Genomic DNA, 12146 nt, shown 5'->3' with positions numbered 1-12146 from the left:
TAAGAACAGAGTGGTCAGCACCTGATCTTTCTCTACGTTTTATATGATGTTCAAACAAAGTAATTTTTCCTTAACCTTCAATCATTTCAGCTGTAAGAATGTTTATAATATGAGATCCACTGACTGCTAAAAAGAGTTATGAAGAAAATGAACTACATTACTATTTTTAGTTTTATATTTAATAAACTTTATGTCTAAATCTCAAACACAAATCTAACCTTTTTGGGTCTAAAGAAAAGTCTAAAAATAGAATCCTCATTTGTTCTAGTAATCAGAAGAGATGTTTTCCCTAGGGACTGTTACTGAGAGCAAACTCCAAGAGATTCGGTAAAGAGTCGCAACAACCAACTGTATGAAACTCTGACTGACTGTGAGTATTAATAAAGCATAAGAGCCAGCATCAGATTCATACTACAGATAACCAACCAACAAAAGGTTACAAGTTACAAAAAGATTTTGTTTTTTGGAAAGTAAGTTCAGTGCTCTGTGCTCACCTAATGAAAATAATTTCTTAATAATAAGATATTCATGCAAATTCAGTTGGACTAAATTTATTTCATCAGGGCCACTGTTAGAGATTAAAAGCAGTAGGTAGAGATTCAGTCTCCCTCACCTCCAAACTTACCCCTTTTTTGTCTCCTTATAAAGTTCTATAACATGTATTTACTTTTCCCCCAGGGACCCAAAATTTCACCGAGTCAGGTAAAGGGGAGGGACAAAGCCAAGGTGTCCTAAAGGAGGCGGCACAACATGACTCTTGGGGAAGGGAATGAACCATGAACCTTCAGGGGGAAGGCAGGGTAGGGAGCAAGGTCTGGCATGGGGTAGTGAGATAAGGCCTGAAATAGGTAGTAGGGAATAAGGATGTTTCCCACATTGTGTCCCCAAAAGCAACACATGCCCTCCTAGCAAGAGGCTGAGTACTCAGGTGTAAGAGCAGCTGTTGTGCTTTGCTGTTGTTATTGTTTAATTATATTAAACAAGATAAGCAGTTCTAGCATCAGCATTGCTCTCACAGATCTATCCCTGACCTCCTTCCATTTTTCATTAGACTGAACACTCCTCAGACAAGTCTGTCTTATTCTCCTTGAGGCACCTCACATTTTGGGCAATGAATAAAACAACCAGAATGATGACCATGTCCCAGTTCACCCTCTCTTAGCTACAAGGGTCATACTAAGATCCCATTGTCTCCACTGCACCTCCAGTGTCCCAGCGGTTGTGTTTTCTCCAGTGCAGGATGCAACTCCCAGGGCTAGGAACTGGCCCAGACAGGCCATTCCGTTGTTTTCCAGCATCTCATCTTTGATGTAAAAATAAGAATGATATACATCTAGTTCTATAGAAAAAACTTCAAAGTGTGAAGCATGTGCAACCACATGCCAGAGTGTCTCTGCAAGAGTTTGGAGAGAACCTAAAGTAACCACTCTGGCACATGAACTGTCCCATTCACTTCATTAACTGTTAAATCAGATGCCAATGATTATGATGATGACAACAATGATGAGGTTGGATGATCTTTGTGGGTGAGGAGGTGGAGTCAGAGAGGACTACAGAAGACACACAATGTTGTCAGGTTTTAAAAACATCTCACAGAACACTAAGCTTTGTAGACTGAATGGAATAAGGCCATTACAAGATGTTTAAACTTGTAAACCAGAAACAAAAATCAATTTGTTTTTCTTGTTACACAACTTAATTCCTGCAGCTCTGGTGTACATCCTATTAACTACAAGAGAGAAATTCAACAATATGCTAATTTTATGGCTGAAAATGACCTTTTCTTCCCATTCCTCTTTCTGCCTCACCTTAAAAAAAAAAAAACCAACCTAGGGATCCAATTGTGTTGATTTCTTTGGAAAGTTAGACAAAACAAACTGCAAGCCAGCACAGCACATCTTTCTGCACACAAAATTATAACTTTTTTAAAGACTTCAAAAAAAAAATTTCAAGTGAGAAGGGATGTCAAAGGAAATTAAGGTGGTATAATTAATTAAATATATTGAAATTTACATATGAACACCAATAACCATTACACAAGGAAACAATGCTGCAAAACTATCTGCACATCTGAAGAGAAACAGACAGCAATAGCTGTGGTCTTCCCTCAACTCGCAAGGGACTTGGTATGCATTTTTAACCAAACCTCAACATACAAACCAAACTAACATCCTCATATAACCAAAAAGTGTTGTTATGCTAGTTTCCCCCTCCAGCATCAAGAACATTATCAATGACATGATCATGGAAGCCTATGTGCATTCTGCTGTGTTAAGAAAGAAGTTTTCTTAAGAAAAACAAAAAATGCTATGCAATAATAAGTATAAGCTTTACAACTATAACCATTTAGCTAAGTATTTCTGGTGCTGTAGACACCAGGATATAGGTGACATCTATTCCAGGCTGTCTTATATATCTCTAATCTGTAGCGACATTTCCACTATCCCACCAAGCACTGAACACTAGAGATTCTATTAGGTGAAACTTATTTTAGTTATTCTCTTGCTCTAACATGAAAAATTCTTACCAGTTAGATACCTGCCTAATTTTGCTTATGAAAATAGTAGCAAGAGTGTTTGCAGGACTGAGGCCTACATGTTTTTAGTATGTCTGTAAGTGAATGTAGAGGATGGACATAATGTTTACAGAAACCTTGACAACAGTTATGCTGCAGGTGTGCTGAGCCCACTTTCTATTTTGCCAACTTGCATAGTCTGGTTTCCTTGTACTCCTATCTCTTGTTTTACACCTTGCCTTTTCTTGCTCTGTGCCTGTACCGTATTCTAGTAGGTTGGTCTGTCCCTTTAGAACAGGGCAATAGAACAGGGTTCTTCTATTACCTCCACCTGCTACATATGGTGGGCTCAGAGCTTGGGAGAGACAAAGTCCCACTACTAGGTAGGGGAGGATAGATAGGTTGTTCCTACTAGGAAAGAGTTGGAACTCTTTAGAGAGACTGAGAGGCCAGGAGCTTTCCAGGTAAGTAAGAAAGGTGAACTCAAGGTGACTGAGAAAGAGGTAGAGTGGGAAGTAGCAAGGGACTCCCAAAAGGCTGCTTTTTTGCAAGGTGCCTGTGCAGGCACTTGAAGTGGGTTGGCCTAAACACCCTGCCCACCACCAGCAGAAGAGACTACTAAAGAAGGAGAAAAAACTCCTGGAAACTCCTCTGGAAAGGTAAAGAATTTGTTGGAGATGACTGGAGGGCAAGGATCATAAAAAAATCTCTTGATGGCAAATGATACTTAGTGCTGAAGAGGAAGTGGGGCAGGCTCACTGCATGCGCCATATAACAGAGAGGAAAGGACATAAGGCAAAGGTGAGGAGCGGCAGACAACTAGTAAGGCCCTAGTCCATAACCAGGATTCCCAACTGCCACAGTAATAAGTGTAGGAAGGAGGTGCTAAGAAAGATAGAAACTACAGTGAGGGAAGAGGAGGAAAAAAAAAAAAACCATCAAGAGAAAGAAGGGGCACTCCCAAAAGAAACTATGGCTCATCAGTTTCCAAAGGATGAACATTGAACAATGCTTAGACTTCAGGAAGTAGAAAGAGCCATGTGGGAAGGCTGAGTTTCCTAGTTTGAAACCTCATAAACAAAAGGAACAAGAAATGCAGTTTACATAACTTGATTCCTATTTTGCACCTTTGACACACTGTTCCACTTCACATTTCTGAAGTTAGTTCAGCTATTGGTAGAGATCGCTTTTCAAACCTCCAAATTTCCTGCACTTGGGACACAAGCCTACAGTTCACCAAGACAGTGAATGGCCTATTGACTAATACTCCAGTCCCAACTCCATAACAAAATATGAATACTAATTCCATTCTTTGATTTTGAGACTACTTGGAGCTGATTGTTCAGCAATTTGAGATCAGACAAGACACTTGTATCTTTTTTCCCCTCTACCAACAAAGGAGCTGAAATAGCCCCCATTTAACTCATGCTTCCCAGACCCAGCACAACCGTAAATGCAGAACCACACAACAGCCAAAAGGAAAACTAAAACAAAAGATGACAGTATGATTACACCCTACAGAAACAGGTAGCTTATACTTCATCACCATGACTTAAATTCCAGTTTTCAGACAGAAACATTCAGTCTACCTAGGTTTTTATAGTCGACCGTTCACATGGGGGTCTGTCTTTTCACAAAAATATAAATATAAATATAAATACCATATTTACTCAATTCTAAAGCAAGGTTCCCCCCCTCATTTCACATGGAGAAGAAACCCCCCTGTCTTAGAACTGAGTCTGAGTGTGGGCAGACAGCTGCTGTGGCTTGGACTCTACCTTCTACCCAGTCAGGCTCATAGGCACAGCTGCTGCCCATCCCCTCCCAACCCCTGCCACCCACGTACCCCAATACTTTCCCCCCTGCAGCCTCTTCTCCCCATCTCCCCTTATGCAGCTTCTGCTTCCCAGCCTGTCCTTCTCCCTCCCCCACTTAGCCTTGCTTCATGCAGCAGGCAGCCTGGGGCACTGAGTACAGCCCCAGCCTGATCCTGTAGCAGTGGCATGGGAGCACAGCTGCTGTGAGGCTGGGGCCATGCTCAATTCCCCAGGCTAGAAGAGAATGGAGCCTGCTGGCATGGAGCAAAACCCGGGGCGGGGGGGGGAAGAGAGAGAATGCAAGCTGCTTGACCTCCCCACACCACCTGCCTGCAGCAGTGAGGGGGATAAATTACAGACAACTCCCCAATAACTGGATTCTATACATGGAAAATTATAACCAACTGATAACTTTTCCAGGGATTAAAATCTAATTAGTCAGGGATCATCTTAGATATGCAGTCATCTTGGATGCAAGTCAATACTGTGTCTCTGAATGCACTTTTAGAACACCTAGGGAAAGTTACTGTGAAGTTAGTCCCAAGCTAGTCATAGAATCATGGAAAATGAGGGCTGGAAAGGACCTCAGGAGCAAATCTAGTCTCCAGTTGCTCAACCTGTGAGTTGCAACCCAAAAGTGGGTTACAAGAATACATGAAAGAGTCACAAGCAAACTTAAAAAAATGAATTCTCCTTTAAAGGAGAAAAGTGTGGGAAACTATACGTTTTCCCCTGCAGGCCGTGAGGGGCTGCTCGGGCCCCCCGCCCCACACACTGGTGGGCAGGGGGTCAGGACTGGCCGTCGATGTTTACAGATGGCTCCTGGTACAAAAAAGGTTGAGAGCCACTGATCTAGCCCAACCCCCTGCTCAAAGCAAGACCATCCCTAACTAGATCATCCCAGCCAAAGCTACATCCCCAGGGATAGAGATTCCCTCCCGCCGCCGCCTCTGGGTAACCTGTTCCAGTGTTTTACTACCCCCCCAGTGAGAAAGTTCTTCCTAATTCCTAACCTCAACTTCCCTCGCTGCAACTTGAGACCAGGCACAGCAACCGGCTTTATGTCCAGCGCTAGCACCCAGCCCAAACCACAGCAGAGGCCCCAGCTGTGGGAGACACGTTGAAGCGCAACTCCCAAGTGGGAGCAGGCGCTGCGGCGCTGTCAGGAGGGAGCTCCTTCCCCGTCCCGGACCAAAGGCCGAAGTTTCCAAGCGCGCGGCAGCGAGGTGACCCCCGCAGACACCGCCCTCCCGGCCCGGCCTCGCACGCGCTCCTGCCACGTTGCTGCCCCGAGGCGCTCGCGGCCACCTAAAGCGCCGGAGCCCGGAGCCGCGTCCCACGTGCAGGCACCGCTGCAGCCCCATGGCGCGCCCGTGGGCAACTAAACGCGGTGGGCCGGGGACGAGGTACGGCAGCTCCGGACCACCCCCCCCGGGCACCCCGCAGCGCCTGGGGCAGCGATGTCGCCCGACCCGACCGCGGCACTCACTTGCGGGCCGGGACGGGCTTTGCCCTGCGGCCTGCCGAAGAAGGAGGTGCGGGCGGTGAAGAAGAACTCCTCGCTCTCCTCCTCCTCCAGGCTGCTGTAGCCGCTGCTCATGCTGCCGCCGCCCGCCGCAGAGGCCCGGAGGCGCAGAGCGCGCTGCCCGCCGCGGGCTGCGGCTGCTCTGCCCGCCCGGGACGCGGCGAGAGGAGGGGGAGGAGCTGGTGCTGCAGCCGCCACCTCCCGCCCTCCGCGCGCGGGGCAGCGCTGCCCGAGCCACCGCCCCCTCGGGCTCCCGCCCCCTCGGACTTCAACCCGCCGCGGCGGCGGCCTCGGACACGCACCCCGCGGGACGGCCCCTGAGGAGAAGGGACACACCTTCCCCCCCCCCCACACACACACACACACGCGCGCGCTCCGGCCCCTCTTCTTAGGGAATGAAACTGTCCCGGCCCGTTGTCACTACCGCTTTATTTCATTGCAGCCTCAAGTGATAGCTGAGGCGAATGGAAAGAGGGCAGTTGTACTGCAGGAGGGGCCACAACGCGGAGACTCGCCCGCCCGCCTGCTGGGCGGGAAAGTGGCTTGGGGTCCTGTGGTGACCAGGTCTGGGGCCGCGCTTGGTTCTCTTGCAGCAGTTAGTCTCCGAGGAGCCTTCCTGCCCTGCCTAGTGCCTGACTTCAAGCAGTGATTCCATACAGGAGGTGGGGGGCCTCTGCTTTATCAGCATCAGATCCAGCCACTGGTGTTCCCCAGGGGTCTGGAAATTTGGCAGTGCGGGAGACAATGAACAGGACCACCGTTTCCTCACCAGGAAATGTCCAGGCCTCATGCAATGGGATCAGGCCTGTGACTGGAGTGACCAGGCACCCCTTGTTCTGCCCACAGGACCAAAAGGTTGTGCACTGCTGCATAAGTCTTGTATGTGGAATCCTAGTCTGGAAGGGACCCCCAGAGGTCATCTAGTCCAACTCCCTGCCTCAGGCAGGGTCATCCCTATCCAAACCATCCTATACAATCAATCCATAAACTAAACTCTACATAAGACTACTGTCAATCCTGACACAACACAGACCTAACACCCTGAGCTGTCATGGGTAAAGCAGGGAAACCAGGATAGCCTACATCCTGCTTCTATGAAATGCTGATATATGCTCAAGAGATCGAAGGTAGAGGGCCACCCCCACCCCACTACAGAGGAAGGCAAAAGCCTCCCACAGTCTGTACCAATCTGACCATGGTGTAAAATTGCTTCCTGACCCTTTCAGTGCTTAGAGAAAAAGAGAAAGACCTTTTCAGTGAAGTGTGCTACCAATTTTAATCCAGAAAAAAAAATGTGCCCAAGGTCTCAAACATTTTGGAAACACTGCTTCAAACTAACAAGATGAACCACCTCTCTTCATTCATGGATAAGCGTAGTGTGAACAATTATACTTAGAATTTTTAGCTACTTGAGCCAAATCTTGTTGGTCCCAAAACACTGGTATCTTTTGCCCTTTTCCTGACTATCACTAATAATCCCTTCTGCAGTGATGACCAGTCCTGAAACCACCAGCACCAAAATGACATTATAGAGTCAGGGAGGCCTAGTCAGCAAAGTATTTGCATACGAGTACAGGAAGCATTTTGCTGGGTCTGTAGCTTACACAGAGGTGGTATAAGAGCTGATTTGCTCTTTGAAGGAATAATTAGGAGTTGCACACATTTGGAAGGACTGATACTTAAAGCAAGAGATGAAAGAGTTGAAAATCTGGAAAGCAGGAGTTGGAGAAAATCCAGAAACAAGAGCAGGGGCTGGCAAAGGAGCCAGTTGTTTGTGTGGCTTAGCTGCAACTAGTGATAGGAAGAGAGTGAAAAGAGATCAAAGCAGGGATTTGGGCTGAAGGTTACTGGATATTTTAAAATCTTCCTCTTCCATTATTCTTCATTACCCTCCCACATGGCCCCAAACATTTCCTGTAGCACTCTCATTAGTGCTCAGTTCCTCAAGTGAAGATACTTTTACAAAAGCTCTAAGAAAGCAATGAGCTCCCACACTCCCCCCCACCCCAATAGAACCTATATAACCACTGGATTTTAGTCATTCATAGAAAGGAACACGTTAAAAGGAGGAGGCAACCCCCTCCCATTAAAAATGAACTACAAAATCAAAAACTTTATTGGGTTACTGTACACTGCATATGGAACATTCCATCTATCGTGGATATGACATTTATAATTCCATCTTGACCAATAATGAAATTCACACAAAATTCTAATTAATCAGTATTTCTGAAAAATCTTCTCTCAACATTTTAATAGCTGCTCTATTTGAGTCTTGTACCACATTTAAAGCATGATTAAAAAAGAACTATAGATAGGAAAAATGATAGAGCTTGAAAACACAGAACAGATCTGAGAGCAAGTGTCTTTGAATTCACGCCTACTTATCAGTGCAAAGTTTCATACCATTTAAGAGCATTTTAAATGGAATGCCAAGTTACAGTTACAGAATTTGAGAATTACTGGTTTATACCGTGCAGGGGCTCTCGCAGTTAATGGGACTCTGCACATTGCACTGACTGATGCACTGTTAGCTGCACCATCAGGAAACTAGATTGTACATTCTCTGGCACAAACAACACATATTGCACTTTTCTGCTAAGCCCTGTTCACATGCATGGAATTCAGACAATAATACCGATAACCTCCTACTTTGATAAAAATGGATTCAAGAAAAAATGTATATTGGGATTCCTTATACCATGTCCTGCAACATGAAACAGCTTTCAGATGTAGCTCGGTTTCCAGGCCTATTAAGTTTGACAGTGCCTTCTTATATTATTGTTTCCGCATGTAATGATTGATACATTGACTTCATATTTTGATTTATTTTGCACTTTCACATAAAATAAAATTGAATCTGAAATAGTCTCACAAATGTTATTTAAAAAAAACATGCCTGCCTTACCAGTGCATCACTAATAGGAATAAGAAAGTATATTTTAACTTTTTATTAATTTGAAAGTAATCCAGATTATTTCACTGTTTGCAGATTAGTTGCTTCATGCAACTGAAACACATTTAACTGAGACATTTCTCATGAAACCTATTTAAGCGTAATGATAAATATATAGGCTTCTTTATCTGGAAAATAACTTATCTTTACTTATCCTCATTAAATTATGTGAGTGAGTTTTGCTAATGTTTTACTTCAAGTGTCAATGACAAGTTAAAGGTGAGGACTTTTATAGGTGTTATCTTTTACTGGAGCAACCATATAGTTAGGACAGATCTAGACAAGCTTTCAAATGCAATGGATTCTTCTTCAAGTCACTTGTTCAGATCCAATAAAAGATGTCACCTACAAAAATCCTTGCCTCTCATATCTTGGACCGTCACAGGTTCATCACTTGAACACGACCAGTGGCAACTGAATATTTTCCTTGTGATGCATCTTTACTCAGGGTCCCATTCCACAAGTCAATTTATGCAGAGCTGGGATTAAGACAGCGATTCTCAACCAGCATCACTGGGGTGCCTTGAAATCTTTTCAAGGATGCTGTGAAGCGGTAGGCAATGTGAGAACTCTTAATTGTGAAAACATGATTCAAAATATAAATCTAGAGATTTCCAATATGAATATACAAAGTTAGACCACAGCAGGTCAAAATGTTTTTTTTCTGATATCTTTGCAACAGAAGAATTACCCTCTTACTTTGTATAGTCAAAAATCAGGTGAAAACTAAAAGCAGGCATTTTCTAAGGGGTACTTTGAATCTACCACGGGGTACCTTGAGTCTTTAAAAGGCTGAGAATCACTGGATTAAGATGAATAGCCTAAAGAGTCTAAAAGTGTGTTACAGTTAAAATTTGAGAGGTTAAAAAATAAATAAGGCTATCACCACCCTCTTGGACATTTCTTTTTATCTTTCATCTATCTGTTAGATTACATCCATAGTGGCTTACACTATGGACTGAATGGCTGACTGCCAGAGCTCAGGCATAAGCCTACAACAGAGCTAAACAGCCAGGCTGGCCTTGTACATGGGAGCTGTGAACCTGCATGGAGTGGATTGTATAACATGCTGATTTGTAGGGTTACACTTACAGCTTTGATCTTCCTCTCCAAGCCACCTCCAGATTACTGTAGCTCCAAGTCTTCCAACCTCAGCCTTCTGTCCCACTCCCAACTTTTCTCCAATGGATTTCTTAACCTTGTATACCCAGTTCCTCCAGATACTCTCTTCCCTTGTTTATTGGGCACTGCTCCAAATCCTGGACAGATCACTAGGCCCGGAGTTTTCCTTATCCACTCTGACCAGCCTTATTCATTAGCTAAACAAAAAGTAATACAGCATAGTAAGACAAAGAGAGCCACAGTTTGAAGATAACTTACTGATAACTGTGCTGAGGGCAGGTTTGTTCTTGTGCAGAATTAATTAAGTGCTTTCTGAACACAGAGCATCAGAAGCCAACAAACACTGCAGCAAGAGAGAGGATCAGCATTATGTAACCCAAAAGTAAAGTTTGTGAAATGTTTAGAAAATATATTATGCTGTTTTAATGCTGGAGCAGTGTGCAAAATTATTAATAGAGGGCAGAGAAAGCAAAGCAGGCGATTATCTATCTAAGAGAACTCAGTTCAAACAGAGTGTTTTTCCTTTGGCAACTGGTTAATGATTGCTAGATGCTAGCGAGTCAAAGTCAGATGAAACAAGTGTCTCTGCCTTTGTAATTACTCTAGATTCCCCTTGGTTTCTAACAGTTTACTCTAATGACCCCTCGCTCTTATTTACCAGGCATTTACTTCATTTATGTTCTCTTGAATAATAATATTGGGTAAAAGGCTGAAATCAATCATCCACAGCAGAAAAAAATTCAGTTTATTGAAAAATAATTCTGGGAAACAAAAGGCAGGTGATCAAGTAAGCAAGAACAAGATATGGTCAATTTTGTACATACATTTTAAGAAAATTAAACAGGATTAAATCTGAGTAATGCTACAGATAGCCACGGAAGGAGATGAGAAAATAGCATTACTGAGAAAAGCATAATGGTCATAAACATATAATTTTACACTCCCTCAAAGGGTGTGGACACACATGCATTTTGATCCATTTTAAAAGGAACCTTTTCAGAAGAACAGCACCCATCACCTTACATTTGTTATCTGTGGACAAGCCTAGAACAATTCAAATGCAACAAAATTGCTCCAACTTTAAATTGGATGTTAAAAGTTGCAGTGGTTTTGCTATATTTCTATGGTTCCCAGCTTATCTACATGTAACATTAGAATGTAATGGCTGCTTCCATTCTGAAATGTTCCATATTTGAAATGGTTCCAAATGTACATCTCTACACCCCTGAACAATATAGGCACATTGTTTCACAAAGGCGAAAAAATATATATTTTTGAAAATACTGATATTTTCTGAGGAAAAACATAAGCAGTTGTAGTTGCAGGAGGAGGAAGGGAAGCAAAGTATTGCAGCTGCTCTGTTAGTTCTCTAAATGAAGGATATCACAGCACTGCCAGCTGAGCCAAACTACCTGACCTCTTTTCTCTTCTTCAGCTGAGCTGGGTGGGCTGCTGTCACCTGTCAGCTCAGCTCAGGGCCTGATCCTAGGCAGAAGCACCTGTGATTAACTGAAGACCCACTCAACTGATTCAGCAGAAGCACCTGCCTTAGTACCCAGGGCTCTACTTCAGAAATACTGCTGGCAGCTAGGGAGCCCTATGCACTAACTGTGCTGGCCATGGTGATGCATGTGAAGCATTACTTCCTCTTTCCTCCAACAGAAACACCTGCTGCAGAAGCTGCATTTACCATATTTTCTTCCTTACAATGCATACCCTAGTTCCCAGCAGCTGATTTTTGTGAATTAAGTGCGTGTTATATGCAAGAAAATACAGTAATAGATCTGGGAAAGGGGCTGGAGTTGTTTGTTCTCTGGCTTAGTGGTTTGTGCATTGAGTGCTGAGCCTGAAGGTTGTGAGTATAAGGCTGGATGCATCTCTAAACCTCCTCCCCTAGGCAGAGGAGTGCCAGACATTTTAGGGCCAGTAAAACTCTGGCATGCATCATGCCATGCATCTCCAGTAAATCCAAAGAAGTGATTCTCCCGCTCTACTCAACATTGCTATGGCCGCAGCTGGAGTCTTACATCCAGTTCTGGGTGCCGCACTTCAACAAGGATGTGCTAAAGCTCGAGAGGGCCCAGAGAAGAGCCACTCATATGGTCAGGGACTTGCATGGCAAGCCATATGAGGAGAGGTTGAGAGATCTTGGACTCTTCAGCCTAAAGAAAAGCCAGCTGAGAGGGAACCTGATTGCAGCTTATCGCTGTA

General features: G+C 44.1%; 1 protein-coding gene across 2 annotated transcripts in view; it reads right to left on the bottom strand.

Annotated features, from left to right (window-relative positions):
- The window catches only part of RASSF3 (Ras association domain family member 3), a 151325-nt gene that overhangs the window by 77380 nt on the left and 61799 nt on the right, over window positions 1–12146 (bottom strand). Inside the window, exon 1 of one of the 2 annotated variants that reach the window (XM_090042441.1) lies at window positions 5822–6063. The exons of the other annotated variant lie outside the window; for it this stretch is intronic. Coding sequence (XP_089898567.1) covers window positions 5822–5932 — 111 coding nt within the window. The 5' untranslated portion in view covers window positions 5933–6063. Of the gene's footprint in view, window positions 1–5821; window positions 6064–12146 lie in introns of those variants that run through there. 2 annotated transcript variants of the gene reach the window in all.

The sequence above is a fragment of the Crocodylus siamensis genome, chromosome 4 (assembly GCF_052110815.1).
Source record: "Crocodylus siamensis isolate JL-2025a chromosome 4, ASM5211081v1, whole genome shotgun sequence".
In the NCBI taxonomy this organism is placed as follows: domain Eukaryota; kingdom Metazoa; phylum Chordata; order Crocodylia; family Crocodylidae; genus Crocodylus; species Crocodylus siamensis.
The sequence above is the reverse complement of the archived record's forward strand: the minus strand, read 5'-3'. Positions and strand labels throughout refer to the sequence as shown.